The 17,510-nt window shown below is 54.8% G+C and overlaps 6 protein-coding genes across 6 annotated transcripts; 4 read left to right on the top strand and 2 right to left on the bottom strand.

Annotated features, from left to right (window-relative positions):
- Nucleotides 1-17: 17 nt before the first annotated feature.
- Nucleotides 18-2,517, top strand: N7510_011222 (M13 family metallopeptidase; the record flags this gene model as incomplete). Its single annotated transcript, XM_056983147.1, has 5 exons — nucleotides 18-34; nucleotides 102-277; nucleotides 325-1,920; nucleotides 1,974-2,374; nucleotides 2,440-2,517. 5 exons carry the CDS (start codon nucleotides 18-20, stop codon nucleotides 2,515-2,517), a joined length of 2,268 nt encoding a protein of 755 aa, XP_056828641.1.
- Nucleotides 2,518-2,557: 40 nt separating this feature from the next.
- Nucleotides 2,558-2,857, bottom strand: N7510_011221 (uncharacterized protein; the record flags this gene model as incomplete). The annotated part of the gene is made up of 1 exon (XM_056983146.1): nucleotides 2,558-2,857. The coding sequence occupies one exon, from the start codon at nucleotides 2,855-2,857 to the stop codon at nucleotides 2,558-2,560; it is 300 nt and encodes a 99-aa protein (XP_056828640.1).
- Nucleotides 2,858-3,257: 400 nt separating this feature from the next.
- N7510_011220 (mitotic regulator LTE1) lies at nucleotides 3,258-8,328 on the top strand (the record flags this gene model as incomplete). Its single annotated transcript, XM_056983145.1, has 3 exons — nucleotides 3,258-3,649; nucleotides 3,728-8,022; nucleotides 8,081-8,328. The coding sequence occupies 3 exons, from the start codon at nucleotides 3,258-3,260 to the stop codon at nucleotides 8,326-8,328; spliced, it is 4,935 nt and encodes a 1,644-aa protein (XP_056828639.1).
- Nucleotides 8,329-8,791: 463 nt separating this feature from the next.
- On the top strand, nucleotides 8,792-11,527 carry N7510_011219 (uncharacterized protein; the record flags this gene model as incomplete). Its single annotated transcript, XM_056983144.1, has 4 exons — nucleotides 8,792-8,960; nucleotides 9,070-9,458; nucleotides 9,534-9,935; nucleotides 9,995-11,527. 4 exons carry the CDS (start codon nucleotides 8,792-8,794, stop codon nucleotides 11,525-11,527), a joined length of 2,493 nt encoding a protein of 830 aa, XP_056828638.1.
- A 643-nt stretch (nucleotides 11,528-12,170) lies between these two features.
- Nucleotides 12,171-13,570, top strand: N7510_011218 (uncharacterized protein; the record flags this gene model as incomplete). The annotated part of the gene is made up of 2 exons (XM_056983143.1): nucleotides 12,171-12,279; nucleotides 12,357-13,570. 2 exons carry the CDS (start codon nucleotides 12,171-12,173, stop codon nucleotides 13,568-13,570), a joined length of 1,323 nt encoding a protein of 440 aa, XP_056828637.1.
- A 1,358-nt stretch (nucleotides 13,571-14,928) lies between these two features.
- Nucleotides 14,929-17,382, bottom strand: N7510_011217 (putative TBC domain protein; the record flags this gene model as incomplete). Its single annotated transcript, XM_056983142.1, has 1 exon — nucleotides 14,929-17,382. One exon carries the CDS (start codon nucleotides 17,380-17,382, stop codon nucleotides 14,929-14,931), a length of 2,454 nt encoding a protein of 817 aa, XP_056828636.1.
- Nucleotides 17,383-17,510: the final 128 nt, after the last annotated feature.

The raw sequence follows: 17,510 nt of genomic DNA, 5'->3' as shown, positions 1-17,510 counted from the left end.
GTATCCGCCTATCCAGCATGGCTCCACCATCCAGGTACGTCTTATCAGCGCGACGGTGTTGATATGGACTCCCTCCGTCGCTAACCATCATCCCGGAATAGCTACAGACATGCAGTCGAGTCGGATGAGAAAGAACGGATGTTGGTGGACATTGATGACCATATACTAGAGAAGAATCTCTTTGTTCGCCGTCACCAACAAAGAACTCGGCGATGGGGCTGGGCGACGCGGGCTGCCGTGATGGGCGCCTTGATATTTGGGTTCACTCTCTTGAGGAGTGAGTGCTCCTTATTCCCATAACCCAAGCCTGCTAACTTCTCCTAGACAAGTCCGTCAACGAAGCTCCCTTGCGCCCTCGAACTGGCACTGCTCAGCAGCTCTGCCAGTCCCCCGAATGTCTACACGCCGCCTCCGAGATCCTCTATAACCTCGACCCCAACTACGACAAGATCGACCCCTGCACTGACTTTGATCAGTATGTCTGCGGTGGCTGGCGCGAGCGCCACGACATGCGCCCCGACCAGGGATCAATATTCTCCGGCACAATCATGGCGGAGAATGCGCAAACCCGCCTCCGCCATATTTTGGAGCGATCAGAACCCCCACAGCCTGCTGATAAAGACAATTTCCAGAAAATCAAGGCTGCATACGATGCTTGCTTGGATGAAACCGCCATCAGTAAACGTGGCACCGAGCCCGTGGATAAAATGCTGGCCCAGCTTGAGAAGATCTATCCTGCGAAGACTGGAGATGACCCGAACCATTTGACAGACGTAGTGTTGTACCTCATGAAATCGGGTGTAGATGCTCTCACCTCACTCGGTGTCAGTCCTGATGATCGGGACCCTGATAATCTGGCTATCTTCGTGACGCCTCCTCGAGAAATCGGACTTCCCGCACGAGAGTTTTACAATGATACCAAGACCGTCGCCAAGTACACCGACGTTGTTCAACAGGTTCTTGGAGAAGTTGCCGGAAACAACAACGCTAAAGATGTTGTTTCTTTCGAAACGAAACTCGCACGTGTGACTCCGGATACGCAGACGCAGGAAGATGTCACCAAATATTACAATCCGCTTAGCCTCGAAGAAACCAAATCGCTACTGCCGGCCATATCATTTGCCGATATACTATCAGAGCTGGCACCGTCTGGCTATAAAGGTGACCGTTTGATCGTCGGCTCTCCGTCATATATGAAGTCCCTATCCGAGATCTTGAAAGACACTTCTCGGGAGACCATTCTGGCTTTTTTCAAATGGAAAGTCATCCAGTCGTTCGTGGACACCATCGAAGACCCGAAGATCACACCCCTTCGACGGTTTAAGAACGAGCTCGCAGGGAAAGACCCGTCTGCCTCGGAGGAACGATGGCGCAAGTGTGTCCGACGTCTGGACTCAGGGCTCGGCTGGACGCTCAGCCGATTTTACGTGCTAGATTCCTTCTCCGAAGAATCCAAACAGCTTGGAGACAAAATTGTTTCTGACATCAAGGAGCGATTTGTTTTCACCCTGGACCAAACTGGATGGATGTCTTCAGACGTTCGCAAGCTGGGCATCCAGAAGGTCGAGAACATTGTCCAGAAGATCGGTTACCCTACCAAGAGCCCCAACGTGACGGACCCCGAGGATGTGAAGAACTACTATAATGATCTTGACGTGTCCAAGGATACCTTTTTCGAGAACGAGATAGCTGCGAAGCGATTCCAGCTCCGCAATGAGTGGGCTAAGCTTGGTAAACCCACGAATCGCGATGAATGGGACATGACCGCACCGACGGTCAATGCCTATTACAACCCGCCCGGGAACGAGATCGTTTTCCCTGCTGGCATCATGCAGCCCCCGGCGTTCTACGGTCCCAATGCTCCCTTGTACTTGGCGTACGGTGCGTTCGGGGCCGTGAGTGGCCATGAGCTTTCCCACGGTATGTATGCCGGACTCCGTTTCCCCCAACATCTCATACTGACCGTCCGCTAGCATTCGATTCCACTGGTCGCCACTATGATGAAACGGGGAACTACACCAACTGGTGGGATGATAAGACCGTGAAAGCATTCGAGGAGCGCGCCCAGTGCTTCGTCGACCAGTACTCGAACTTCACCATCCCCGGGCCCGGCGACAAGCAGCTCCACGTCAACGGCCGATTGACGCTTGGCGAAAACATCGCCGATGCCGGCGGCCTCTCTGCCTCGTTCCATGCGTGGAAGAAACGCGACGAGTCCAAGCCCGACGCAAATCTGCCGGGTTTGGACTCCTTTAGCAAGGAACAGCTCTTCTTTATCTCGTACGCTAACTGGTGGTGCGGCAAGACGACCCGGGAGGCGGCGGAGCAGGCCATCTACAACGACCCGCATGCGCCCGTGTCGGCGCGGATCATCGTGAGGGGACCCCGGTTTTTCCGTGTAATAAATTAAATGAACACCCCCGGCTGACTGAATTTTAGGAAACCATGGCCAACTCGCGCGAGTTCAAGGATGCGTTCCAGTGCCCGGAGAAGGAGCCGGCGTGCAAGCTGTGGTAATCGTGGTGATGTTAGTTAGTACCCGAATGAAATGCATCGATCACAAAAACCTGTCTAGTCGTCTGTCGCCCGTCACTCGTGGATAGCAGTTCCCAACGGCCCTGGTCCCCAGTAATAACCGACAAAGTGGAGTTAACGGTGGCCAATCGACGAGTCCCTCTAATTCTCGCTTGTCCCGGAACAGATCAGGCGAAAGGATGCGCGGTGGGACGGGCATGAGTGACCTATCACCTTCGGCCCCAAAAGACAGTCCCGCCACACTGGAGCTGTCGTTCAGCTGGCTCTGGCTGAGACAGGTCGGAAGAGGCAGAAACGGGAGGGGAGGAGTAGTATTGTTCATGGTTAGCCATAGGGAATGTTTTAAATGTCGGAAATAGTAAATGTCTCTCTCTCCAGACTATTTACATCGGCGTCCAAGTAGACTCGAATATCTTCCACGGGACGGAGTATACGAACCACGGAGCCTGGTTCCACCGTGTCGGGTCAGCTCCACCCAAAACAAGAGCTGTCGCTTCTTCTTCCTCCAACTAACGAATGAACGCTTCCTTCGCCCTCTCTGTGGCCTTTCCATCTCTTCTGCATCCTCCGTCATGTCGTCGCGCCTCTCTCTCTGTCCCCGATGCTTCGCTCTGTTTGCTAGCTGAGCAGCCAGATCGCACCGAATTCCTCCGGGGGTTTCTCACGCTCTCGGGTCGAGCGGTTCGCCGCAAAAACCCCGTCTCCCCCAGTCTGCGCCCACTATGGAATCCTTCCCCTCGGCCGTGGATCCAACCCCGTCGTCGGTGCTGTTCAAGGAGACCTCCACGGGCTCGCCCCGGGCCCGTGTCGACGAGCTGACCGCCTTGAACCGGACGCGCAGCGGAGAGGCCCAACATGCGACATTGAAGCTGCGCCGCGCCAACACCGTGGCCCAGGGTGGCAATCCGATCAGACGAAACCAGGAACTGAAGGCGAAGCGCGAGAGAACGGCACCAACAGTGGTTCGGGCCAGGGACAGCAAGGGACGGCTGCGGAAGGATGCCCTACAACGGTCTCAAACGCAACGGGACCCACGTCCGGCTCCTCCGTCGGGGAGGAGAGCAGGCCACTTTACGGTAGGCAGCGTTGGTCAGAACGGGAAGATCTTTCTAAGGTACGATATTATTCGACCTGTATATCCCTGACTATCCCTTTGGATCTGCTTGTTGACGATTGTCCCCGTCCCGTCTAGACCGATTGTCAACCCGGCCCAGAAAGCACGCCGGGTATCACCACCGACGTTTTCCCCTGCCCAAGTGAATAATGGACTCCTCCAACCGCAAATTCCGGCCCGAGACGATCCATCGAGATGGTCGAGTTCGCAGCTCTCGGAATTGCGTGCCCCCGCCCGCGAAGAAAGGCCGGAGCAAAATTACGAGTCCGCACAACCCGAGTATACAAGCCAGCGTCGCCGAGCGAATTCGTTTTCAACAATATCGGACAAGCAATCCGTATCTGGTGCCGACAGGCGTGGAGAGCTGCGGATCGTCATCGATAGATCCGAGGACCGGCCCAAGTCTGCAGGTGGGAAAACGGGACATGTGCCTCTTGAGGTGCCCATCCCTCATTACCGGCTTGGGACTCCCCGGTTCAACACCGAGGGCAGTGCGGTCCTGCAGAGTTCCGTCTATACGCGAACGTCCGTATCTGACAATTTCCGCAACTCGACATTGCTGGGTGGAATGGTTGACCCCCTACCATCTCGCCTTCCAAGCCCATTTGGCAGGGACAGGGACTCCTTTTCGCGTGGCCACCCATCCTTTGCTATCTCGATGTTCTCGGGTACGGCGGCCATTGATCTCGGCCGGACTTCGCCCGTGCCGAGGAATTCAGTCGTCTACGAGTTGAAGGGACCTGTTGAGCCCTCTATCTACGAAACTCTGGTGTCGGACATGGACGATGGAGCCGTTGTTCGATATAATTGCGGCACGAAAGACATCAGCGCCGCAACACCTGCGCGGATTGTTGCACAGATCTCGTCAGAATCTTTCATGGACTATGAATTGGTGTCGGACTTCTTCCTCACTTTCCGTTCATATCTCTCTACCCGCCATCTTCTGGCTCTTCTGCTTGCACGTCTGCAATGGGCAATTAATCGTTTGCAAGAAGATGGGCGGATTATTCGAATTCGCACCTTTGCCGCTCTTCGACACTGGATCTTGAACTACTTCGTCGATGATTTTGTCACCAACTACGATCTGCGGACCCAATTCTGTGATACTATAAACAGCCTATACCAGGAGGTAAGGTCTCGAAGACATGGGGGTATGAGCGATCTCAAGATCCTCATTGATCTTAAACGATGTTGGAATGGCAAATGCTCCGTGTATTGGCCCGGCCCCGACTTCTCCAACGCATATAACGACCCAGACTTGGATCTTGCACCTGGAAGCACCGAGGTTGAGCTGCCCAGCGATGCTGTACCCCCCCAGCGGGTTGCATTTCCTCGTTCCGGACCAGTCCTCTCTGTAGACACAGACGTCCATGAAATTCTACCACCAACGCAGCATGACCGGAATGATTCTGCTGCGACGGAGCAGAGTATACCATTTTCCACCAAAAGCGACCAGAGCACACCGGCATTGTCCTGCTCGCTGCCTCCCAAATCACCCAAACGTCAATCTGTGCCTCTGTCAAGAGTTAAAGCACCACACCCCGTACAGTTAGACTCGAACAGGTCTCCGGCTTCTCCGCACGAATCGCCGGTATCACCAATCCTTTCACGTCATCATGCTTTCCATGGACATGGACATAAGAGAAGCGGCAGCTTCTCAGATTCGGTACGAGATGATCGAGCCCCGATGTATGCAGCAGAGGCAGGCCCAGCGGGCCCCGCACAGCAAGAAGTATTTGACCCTGTTGGTCTTATCCGTGGCGAGCTCTATCCACCCGCAGAATCATACATGACAATGATGGCACCGGATTCTCCTCCTTTGGCCCCACCATCAATTATCGCAACCCCAGATCGCAGGAGCACACCAGATGGCGCGTCGAAATTGGTATCATCCAATTCTGGGATGAGGACTATCATTGGATCGATCAAGCGGGCGTTACACACCAGGAATGGCGGACAGAGTGTTTCGGCTCGTATGGCCAATGCCCCCGAGGTAATCGCTATGCCCACGCGAAGCAAAACGTCCGCCTTGCCCACCAACGTCACTTTCGGATCTGAATTATACCGAGACCGAAAGGCTCCGTCCGTACCCAAACGTCCAGCTCGCATTGATCTTCTTTGCGACGAAGTTTTAAAGCAATATCGCCTTCGTGAAGCGATGGAAGAAGACGCCGCACAAGACATTCCCCACAACCCACGCACTTCGGGGTTCCAGATCACCGTACAAGAAGTTTCATCCAATATCACTGAACCGAAATCGCCGAGTGCTCCAGTGGCTGGGGGCTCAAAAACAAGGAGTGAGCTTACTACGGGCAGCGGGTCGATTATCATTGTCGGTGATGACACCGGCTTTGATATTCCCGCCATGTCGGGGGCTGGTCCGGACTCTGCGGCTTACCGTGAGAGTAGTCATACTCTAGGCTCGGACGACTATTTGTCGTCAGAACGCACATTATCTCAGAGATCCGAACAAACGGACGACCATTCATTGCTGCCAGCCCAGGACGACGCTGAGGACCTTGTGCTGACCCCTCAACGCTTAAGCTTCTTTTATCCTACTCGGCCAGTCACACCCAGATCTCATTCTAGCGAACGAGTATTCGTTCCTCACAAGAAAAGTTCCATTTCCCTTCGGCTTCGGAAGTATGCCTCGTTCCAAAGCGGGGTTTCCCGACATCGGTTTTCCATGGGCAGCGAAGCAGGCCTGTCTGCTCTCAGCTCGAGCGCTCCATCAGAAAAGCCGGTTGGGCCACCGCTGCGTCGGAGACCCGGTGGAAATTTGCGCCAGATGCAGACAGGTGATGAGCCCAAGACACCATCTGCTCGTGGATCAATGGTCTCTCATTACACTCTTGATGGGTCTGTACTGGACAGCAATGCGCCCACTGAAAGTGGTGATGCCTCTAGACCTCAGTCTACACTAATTCCTCCCAACCCTCGCTATTCTCTCCTTCATAGAGGTGCTGCGCGGAACTTGAGGCGGTCCTTTGAAGCGGCTATTGCGCGGTTTGCTCAGATCCCCGATGATCCTGATGGTGGTATTGAATCTGCTTTGTTGAAACTGGAGGGCAAGTGGGAAGATGCATCCAGTACAGGGCAAGGGAGTCGGGAGCACCGAGAACACCCCTTGACTCCATCCGGTGCCAGAAAAGACGTGCTCCCCCGGAGGCGACAGACAGACAAGTCGGCGTTTTCCACAGTTGCTGGACGCCTAGCACCGCCTCGACCCTACTCCGATTCTGTCGCGGAATCCGAAGAGTCCTACAACTCTATTCCTCTGCTTGAACGGGGGTTGACTGACGAGTCGATGAAACGTCCCCCAACAAGTCGTGCACCGACTAGTGATATCTACGGCACCCCTCTGAGTCTCATGTCAAGTCGTGATACCGCCGAGTTGGTATCGCGTCCATCATTTCAGATCGTCAAGGAGACTGAGAGCATTCGACGCATTCCGCGAGGATTAGCTGCTCCCACATCGGCACCTCGAGAGGTCAAGAGAGAGACGCCGAAACGATTCTCAGCTCTTTCTTCGGACATTGTCGTGATTGATTCGTATGATGTCGCCGAGGCACGCAGATCTACCGGTATGCACAGCCTGAGTGAATCCACCGTTGATATCCCGCCTCACCCGCTGGCGCATCCCCCATCCCCTCCGATGACCATTCAGCACCCAGGCTCTGTCATTTCTTGTGCATCGCCACTGGATAAGGTCTTGTTCCAGGCCCAGCCCTTGACGCCCGATACGTCTCCCAGGCGGAAGAACGGGGAAAACCGAAGCTCACGACCAAGGCCTGTGCAGCATTTCTCCAGCGACGTTCTTCTCATTTCAGAAAAAAACCGCAACATGAACCCCGACCATGTCCCCTTTATCCTGGCTTGCGAATCGCAGGTTCTGGCACAGCAAATGACACTGGTGGAAATGGCGGCCTTGAGCGAAGTAGACTGGCGTGACCTGGTCGAGATGAGATGGGGTAACGGATCCCCCAACATCTGCAACTGGGTCGAATTTCTCCGCGAGCAGCGCAAGGGCATTGACCTGGTTGTTAGCCGCTTCAACCTCATGGTGCGATGGGTCTTGTCGGAGATTGTCCTCACGCGCAATCTCCACGAGCGGGCGCGTACGATCACCAAGTACATCCACACTGCGGTGCATGCGCGCCGGATGTGCAACTATGCCACCATGCTCCAGATCGCCGTTGCCCTGTCCTCGTCGGACTGCACGCGGCTGCAGCAGACCTGGCAGCTTGTCCCTGCGGAGGACCGGCGTCTGTTTAAGGACATGGAGTGTTTGATTCAGCCGGTCCGCAACTTCCATGATCTTCGGGTTGAGATGGAGACGGCCAATTTGCAGGAAGGCTGCATCCCCTTCATCGGTATGTTTCCCTCCCTCTTTCCCTGTCTACTATCTTGGATACTGACAATTATGTACAGGTCTGTACGTCCACGACCTTACCTACAACGCGCAGAAACCAGCCCAAGTCCCCAGCAACGCCGGCGGACTGCTCGTCAATTTCGAGCGCTACCGCACCACCGCTCGGATCGTTAAGAACCTTCTCCGGCTGATTGACGCCAGCACCAAGTACCGATTCGAGCCCATCCAGGGCATCATCGAGCGGTGCCTGTGGATCGCGTCGCTTCCCGAAGACGAGATCCAAGCTCGCAGCAAAGAGCTTTCTTGATTTTCTTCTTTCTTTTTATCATATACCCTCGCGATCCGATCTTTTATTGATCTCTCACATCTCTCTCTGTATCTATACTTGCATCCACCCCTGTCCATCGTTGTGGTCCTTTCCTTTTTGTTCACCTTTCAGTTTTCGTTGGAGCGTTGCATGTTGCATTTTCGAGCCTGGAATTCGGGAGATATATCACGATCGCTTAGTAGATAATCCATTCTTCAATGTTTATACATAATTAGGTAGAGTGGGGGACAGGTTTCAGCTAGAGCGTACCGAATAGTGCGTCATCAGGGCCCTGTCACTGCGGACCGCCCTGGGCACTCGCCCTTCTTCCTTCCACCTCAAACCCCTAGCCCGGACTGAGGAGGGCCACCCCTCTTGACGTATCACAGAACCAGGAGAGAGTAACATTCGACATCTCCTTGGATGTCCTGCCTCACGCTTGCTCGACTCCCTCGACTGCCAGATGGACACGCCCGAGCCACGGCGCGGGGCTTCGGAGGAGGTCGAGGTCGACGAATATGGCCCGCCCGCGTCGCCCACCGAACAGCTGCCCGATGACCTGCCCAAGTCGCTGGATGACCGTCGCTCGGCGCCGGTTTTCCACGAGACTGAGATGTACGATGCCTGGCAAGGTGTGTTTACATGGTTTCCCTCCTTCAACAATGAGTGCCCGCGTGCCCGCGTGCCTCGAAGGTGTTCTGGGTAGCTAGCTGCTAACACCGTCGCTCCTCCATTCACCAGGACAATCGCAATACCTGACCACACCCGTAGCCGCGAAGCCTCTTTCCTTCAGCCTAGCGCTCGATGACCACTCGCACGACAATGACCCCGAGCTGCGGTACGGCCGCGATGCCGAGGACAGCGATGCCCGGCTGATGGAGATGCTTGCCGCGCAAGCCGCGCACCGCGAGGGGGACTCGCTAGGCGCGGACGAGGAGGATATCGCCACGAATGAGAAACTGAGCGAGGTCGAGAAGAAGCGGACTCTGCAGAAGGCCTTGAATATGGCCGCGAGCAATGGCGACGTGGAACGGGTGCGCAAACTGGTGCAGGGGTTGGCGAAGGAATACGTTGATGTCAATCTGCCTGACGAGGAAGGGACGGTGCCGTTGATTTATGCGAGTTGCTTTGTGGGTTATAACTACTCCTGCTGTCTGCGTAGGGCAGTCATCCGGAGAAAGAAGGGCTAATTGGGCTTGCGTTAGGGACATCATGATGTGGTTGCTGCTCTTATTGACGCGGGCGCCTTTGTCGATAAGCAGGATCGCAACCAGTGGAGCGCGCTCATGTGGGCGATGACAAACCGACACAAGACGATTGCGAAGCTTCTTCTTGACCATGGCGCTTCTCCTGATATCAAGTCGTCGTCTGGAGGCACGGCCTTGGATTTTGCACAGCCGGGCAGCGAGATCTCCGAGTATCTCCATGAGAACGGCTACAACTTTGGTCCTGCCATTGAGGACGATTTCTACGATGACGGGTTGGCACACGGGCGGTTCGAAGAAGAGATTGCGGAGAATGAAATGAAACGCCGCATGATGATGGAGGAAAGCGCACTGAACTTGGAAGTTGACTTATCTAGTCTTGGAATGGACGAGCAGTTGGAGGTAAGCTCTTCAGCTGTAATATGAATGGAAAATTTCCTGCTAACTTCATTCTGATGCAGACTCTAGATGATGATGAATTGGAGGAAGAGCAGCAAGAATTTGCCTGGGACAGGTGTCTGAACGACCAGATGTTCGTGTTTCAAGATCACGAGTTGGAGCGCATCTTGGATATGGTTATCACCAACATGACCCCCCAAAGATCTCCCTCCCAGAAGCCGGTGCCGGCGAATCTTATTTTCTTAAGTGCACGGTATGCACACTACCACGCGAGCCCCGAGCTGCTGGCGACTCTGCTCACCTCCGCAACGGACAAAATCAATGATGTTGTCGAACGCCACCAATGGGACATGACCATGCAAGCATTCTGGATCTCCAATGCTACGCTGTTGCTCCATTATCTGAAGAAAGATGCAGGTTTAGTGGAGGCGACGGTCCAGTTCCAGCTCCATCTGGCGGAACTGATCAACGAAATTTTCGTTCTTATCATTCGGGATGCCGAACGCCGAATGAACAAAATCCTGGATGCGGCAATGCTGGATCATGAAACCATCCCCGGGCTAGAGGATATTGCATTCCAAAACGAGTGGAAACTGTTCCGCTCCAAAAACAAGGCCAAGCCCGAGCCTGCAGAGAAGCGATTCCGGCCGCCTTCCCCTCGTCGACGAGCGCAGGTCTCACCGCGGAATATCACCTCATTGCTTTCGTCGACTCTGTTCGTGCTCGATCTCTACGATGTCCACTCCGTCATCACGACGCAGATCCTTTCTCAGCTCCTCTACTGGCTTGGCGCGGAGCTTTTCAACCGAATCATGAGTACGAAACGCTATCTCGCACGGACCAAAGCCATGCAGATTCGCATGAACGTCTCGACTTTGGAAGATTGGGCGCGCAGCAACAACAGGCAGCCCGAACACTACGAGAATGGGTCCACGTCCAGCACTGGCGAGACGACGATGGAATCTGCGCGACGACACCTGGCACCAGTCATTCAGCTGCTTCAATGGCTACAATGTTTTTCTTCTCTTGGAGACGACCACGAGTCTCTCGTGACGACGTTGCTGCAGTTGCAACAGCTTACCCCCGCGCAACTTCTGCAAGCCGTGAAGTCGTACCGCCCAGAAGTCGGCGAAAAGGGCCTCACGAAGCAGGCAATGAAGTTTCTGCTCGAGTTGCAACGCGACCCAACCCTGTTATCCCGCGAGCAGCAGAAGATCTTGATCGAAAAGCAAAAGGCAGCCGATGCCCCGGCGCCTGACGGAGCGAGTGATGCTCGTCCCACGACGCCCACAAAAAGCCAGCAGCAAGCTCCCTCCGCGGCCACATCTCCCGAGCACGGCGTCACAGCCTCGCCTGGCTCGGTGGGTTCCCGGCCTGCTAGTATTGCTGTCATAACCGGAGCCGAAGACCGCTCAGGCCAGCGCAGCGTTTTCCTCGATCCCACGTTCTTCCTCCCTTTCTCCCTGCCGACCAGCACCGATATGTTGATTAGCTATGGCGCCGGCTTCGGCGGGACGAACCGCGAGCGAGCGCGCAAGTATATTCCCACTGTCCCGCCGGAAGTGCTGAGTCGGTTTGACCGCAGCGACGTATAGAACATAGCTGGCAGTGACGAAAATGCAGAGTTGATACCTTACCCATGTTGCTAGAGACGGGTGGTTTGTATATCAAGGATGGTTCTCGTAGGCGCCAATCAAGTTCCCACCACTATGATCTTCCGAGGCTGTTTAACTAGCGGCCCCTATCCCGCGGGATCGGCGACGCCCCGGTGGATTTCGACACGGCTGGCCTACATATGGGGCCGGCGATGATTGGAAGACGTAAGAGATGCGAGTCATCGCCGCTAATAATAAACAACTGCAACCCATTCAGACCATCGGACCGATCCGTGAGTTTAGTGTGGCCCTCGTTTGTTCTCGACTCAGCATAGTCGCAATAATTACTTTCCCCATTCAGCACTAGTGATCCTTTCTCGTTGGGTTTTGCTCCTCCCCGATTCGTCACACGTAATCGCAGGGTGTCTGTGCTCGACGGAGAAATACTGTTTACGGGAGTCCGTTTGGCTACGCCTTTTTCTGGATTGGGCAGTTCTAGCTCGGCGCAGATTACTATTTCCTCATTGGGTAGCTGCGCCATCTTCTCTTCCCTCAACACACTCTCTCGCCCTCATTTTCGCTTTGCTTGCTCTTCTGCCTCCTCCACCATGTTAGCCATCACCACTACCCCATTCCTCGACCTATGACGATGCTTACTGCGAAGCTCTTCCAGAGTGACTCTCTCGGATTCAATGATTCCTCTGCACCGCCTCGCCGCTCCATGCTTACACCGCGGTCTTCGCCGCACCTGTGTGAGTCCCCAATGAATTCGTCACATCGAGATCTCCCCCGCCGAATGGCGCCCAGCTGCCGCTTCCACCAACCACAGCCATGTCAAACCGGCTGCCCCCCGTGACAACATTTTACGGAAACGAGCACTCCGTGCAACAGTGGCTCCAGGCCAAGACGGAGGAGGATCGCCGCGCACAGGAAGAGGAACGCACCCGCCAAGAGACAATGAAGCTGGAGCAGCGCCGCATCGAACAGTCCATGCTGGCCGACTCGCTGCATGCAGGTGTTCCGCCGCAGATGATCCCGTTGATCTTCGCGGGTATCGGTGGAGGCACGAATGCCCAGTCCACCATGGAGATTGTTCGCCAGTATATCGCGCAGACATCGAGTACCCCCACTCCTCCCACGGGCGCCCAATTTCTTGCTCAGCTTCAGTCGCACGAAGTTCCAACTACCAACCCATCGCCCGTGCCATCGCAGCAGTACCCAACACAGCGTCCGCCTGGGGAACCGAAGCGCTCCCGTTCCTTAACGCGCACTCTTCCTGCACCTCCATATGCAGCTCAGCAACCCCAACCTGCAGCTCCGGTGGGCGATCGCAGCCTCCCACAGCCGCCAACTATGCCCAGTTCCTCGACGCAGCCAGCTCTCGGACGTCCCCTTGGGCCTCCGTACCCAGCTGATGCTGCAGGAACCCGGTTGCCTCCGCCAGCTGCCAGTGCAATTCCGTCGCAAAGCCCTCCGAACAGGCTAAGCGCCACACAATCTGGATCAACCACATTTCAGTCTCCAGTAACCCCAGCCAAACAGGAAAGCCGACCTCGCCGCTCTTCTCCTGGAATTTCCTTTCATCACTGGGTCCCTCCAAACAAAGGTCGTTCCTCCAACGTATCACCAAATAAGGCCCAACAGGAGCAGACACCATCGTCGAGTACACCTTACCTCCAATATGAAAACCAGAGCTCCCCAGGTCGGAAACGAAAGACTCAGAGTATGCATAGCCAGGGTCTTCCACCGCCGGCTCGCAGGACGGACTCAGGCTCGATGGATATTAAAACCGATAGCGAAGTGTCCAACTCACAGGAACCGCGAACAGGTGACAGGAATAGTTCCGAGCAGCCGAGCGAGTCGAGGGCTGAAGCAGATGGCCCTGCTCCCAAGAAGGAGCCAGTCGCATCAATAGGTAGTGACTTCAACTCCGAACCTGGCAGCCAAACTCCGGATCTGAATACTAAAGGCCAGCAACCCAATGACCCTGCTGCTTCGCGGACTAAAGGCTCTAGCACTCGTTCTGGCCGAATCAAGAACTAGTCGTCGTCTCATGTCATTTCTTCCTTCGCCTCTCAGCCAACAGAAGTGTTGTCATAGAACAACTGCATCACCCTCAACATGGGGGTGATAGGCAGACCGCACCCCACACCATACTACTCGACGCAAAACCCTTATTCATATGTCCATTCTTGAGGTCTCGTGAATTGAGAAACCTGAGTGCTTCGGTTATTCCGTACCCGCATAGATACCAACATTTTTTCCTCTCAGCACACAGCGGCCCATGGCATGTGCATTATGTTTGCTATCATCAATCTTGTTTATGTTTAGGCTTTCCGGACAGGCGGCTGGCCCGCCTGCTAAAATATTTCAATTCATTCTATCCGAAGCTGTTGTTGTACGGCACTGCTGTTTGTTCTACTTGGTTATGACCTCCTTGTGGCTACGGAAGGCTAACTTACACCTTGGATTCTGTACAATGACCAGTCCGAGCTAAAGACAAATAATAATCAGTTTGTATGACTGACACTGGGGGCATGCTAGGGTCTATTGATAACAACCAAGACACACTCCCATCACAGCTTCTGTCCTTACCGCCGCCTAGCCAATCTATTCTGTTCCTGTTCCCCGAGAAATCCGGGGTAAAAGGCAGCACAAAACAAGATCTAGATTATCCACGTTCCACACCCTGCAGCTAACCAGCTGTATAAACATATCACATATCAAGTCTGGGGACAAACATCCTCCAGCCGCAAGAGGTTGTACGGATAGAATAGCATCTATCCCAATGAGACAGAGACAGACTATATTATAAAAAGGAACTTCAACCATCCATCTCCAAATTTCAGCCGCATCAGTCTGCTGACACTGTACGAAGCGCCAGATTCCAAAGCTGACTAGACTCAAACATGCCAATAAGAAAAAAGAAATTCTCGAAGCTCTAGTTTTATTTCATTGACACTTAATAATAATAAAAATAATATAGGGGATGGGTGTGCCCAACAAGAACCTCTAGGCCCAGCCAAAAGGTGGTAAGGGTAGGCACAAAGAGAATTGGAATAAAAAAGAGACAAGGAAAGGAGTGGGAGTGTTGATAAGATAGGGTAGGTCGAGACGACAAAGGGTAAAATCGATCTAGAATAATAGGTGGACACGGGTCTCGAATTGACGGTCCTTGAAGTATAGGGAAAAGCCAATGGGCAAGGAGTGATGGGTGTTTGTTACGGGCGAGAGAGGGATGTATTAGGGGAAGTGGACGATGGGGTATAGCATGGATAGACATCAGTACCGGACAGTGAAGTCGATATCATCAAGACGAGGGGAACCATGATGGACTGAGCAGTGGTGGTCACAAGTAATAGACAAGCAGAAAGCAAAAAATGAAAGGGGTATAAAGAAAATTAAGGATGAGGGGATTTCTTGCGGCGGTGGACTTTCCATTCCGCCTTGGCGACGCGCATGAACAGTTCCACGTCCTTGATGGGCACCCAGCTGGTGAGGACTTTCATGGCGTTCTCGAAGTCGGACTCGAGGATGATCTCGCGCATGCCGTCTATAAGAGCCGCGGATGTGGCATGAAGAACATCTAATCCTTGACCGAAAGAGCTGGCAGACGGAGCGGAGGCGGCTTCTTTCTTTTTCCCGGGTGAGGTGGACGGCCACCCGGTGGTGTCATCTGCATCCCCCAGGAGCATGAAGACATCCCATACCCTCAGCTGTGCCGGGAACGGGATGGAGTAGTTGAAGAGTGTGAGGTACCAGCGCGTCCCGTACGCTGTAGGTGGCACGCCGACTTCATTCAGCTTGGAGGCAACTTCACCACCTGCCAGCCACTCTCGTTCAAAGTCGGAAAGGGCTTCCATGAGTCCCGCGAATCCCTCTTTGTATAGCTGTTCCAGGCCGCGGAGCTGCCAGAGCCGCGCAAGCATAACGAAGGCGTGCTCTTCGTCATAATAGGCTAGAAGCGTAGCTGCCAAGGCGGCCATACCTTGCACGTAGCCTGTGTCGGGGAAGTATAGTGACATGGCGTGAAGCACGCGGAAGAGCAGTCGTTGGCCACCACGGTACCGTCGCCGGAACATGATGTGGCTGGTTATAGTTCGCGGCACATCAATATCAATTTGAACGTCATCAGGCGAGGAGACATATTGATACTCGTGAAAGGCGTCAATGAGATCCCTCTCCGAGGGGCTATCCTTGCGCCGCTTTGCGCTGGCCTCGAGAAACGAGTACCACGCCGTCGACCGCCATCGGTCCGGGATGCCTTTCCACGTCCGTTCGATTACTTTCGAGCTCTGCGTATCGAACTCAAATGTCATGCCACCGCCATCCCGACGCTTCTTGGTCGGCTTGGCCATCTTCGTCCACTTATCTTCACGATCCCACTCCTTCTTTCGCACCGTCCGGGACATCAGGGAATCCTCCGCCTCGTTCTCGGGAACCTCATACGGGAGCGTTAGCATATCACCCGCCTCGTCCTTGATTTTCCGGTCTCGGTTATGAGGGAGATGATTCGCCGCAGTGCGTAAGCGAGACGTTGAGCGCCGTATTGGCGCACTTTGTGTGCTTTGTGATGAGGAAGGACGATTGGACAGGGAACTTTGGCTCATTTTGCGACTTGGAGACCGGCTAAGCAACGAGCGGTTGCCAGATCCTGGCCGAAGGGAATGCTTCCGCCGCGGCGTTTCAGAGGCCAGAAGAAGGCTTGTGGTCACTCGTTGGAGGGGATTGAGCTCTGAGCCGGAGGGGCTGTTTGGCGTCGTCGGCACGCGGATGAAGCCATACCGATCCACATCGGCCGCACCGACGTTCTTCCAATCTTCAATTCCTCCAGAGAGTTCCTCCTTCTCTCTCTTCGTCCTTCTAATACGCTCGGTATCTGTGGAGGGTCTCGTCTGGCCTCCGTTCATCTCGGCAGAAGGCTCGGCCGCACCTTCCTCCCACAGTACACCATTTTCCATGGCCATCGCCTGAGAAACTTCCGAGTCGGTGACATTATCTTCACCCTTCTCGTACATGAGGCGAACTCGCCGCGAGAGCATATCCTCGTCTGCCGAGACAGCCCTGCACTGTAGACTCGTTTGCCGCGGCCGAAGGAGACTCTGTGGCCGGACAGGCCGCGGAGTCACTTTCGGAGCACCATTCCCATCCTCATCAACACTCGGGGCGATAGACGAAGCGGGTGTTTTCTCAGAATCTTGCCGCTGTGCAGATTGTCGATCCGGCTGCTTGGGCCGCGGCCGCTTAGATCTATCCTTAACGAGGAGGCTCCCCCTGTTGGAGAATTTCAATGCCTGCGTCCCCAGATCATCCAATTTCCCCGTCGGTATATCGAGACTGATCCCATTGAACGCCGATTCAATCTGAGGCACCGGCGGTGGAGGAGGCTCGGAGCTGGTCTTCGCGTCAAACTCCGCGGATCTCTTCCTCAATGCGCTCCATTTGCGTTCGGACCATCGCGAGCCTGGGCGCGAGCTGGGACGGGAGCCCGTATCATTGACGACGATGCTGGGGACACTGCGTAGTGAGGGCGAGGGCGACGGCACACCGAGTGCTGAGCGATTGTCCTCCGACCGTCGGGGATGACTGTCCTCTCCTGTCGGTGTCGCGGGCATGAGGCCCGGATCCTGCCTTGCATTCTTCAGCGCCGAACGGACCGGGTTGGGCGATGCTGACGCGGCGCTCGTGCTCAGGGATCGGCTATCTGAGCCCGCAGGCGCATCATCGGCGGGTCTTGGGAGGGACAAGGATCGAGTTGCGGGAGCGTCGACGGTGATGGTGTCTGCGAAGGGCACGGCGTGTACCGGACGGGCGTCCGACCGAGGCGATAACGATACAGAAGCTTTATCCACCATTATCCCGGCATGACCGACAGGAATTGGGCGGTGGTGAGGCTGTGCGCACAGGAGGGGACGCGAGGGGACGAAAAGGAAGGGCAAGTTACACAATCAGGAGGCGAAAGGAGTGACTAGTAGCGATTCAG

This window comes from Penicillium lagena, assembly GCF_028827675.1.
Source record: "Penicillium lagena strain IBT 129212 chromosome Unknown utg000008l_segment0_segment0, whole genome shotgun sequence".
Classification (NCBI taxonomy): Eukaryota; Fungi; Ascomycota; class Eurotiomycetes; order Eurotiales; family Aspergillaceae; genus Penicillium; species Penicillium lagena.
The sequence above is the reverse complement of the archived record's forward strand: the minus strand, read 5'-3'. Positions and strand labels throughout refer to the sequence as shown.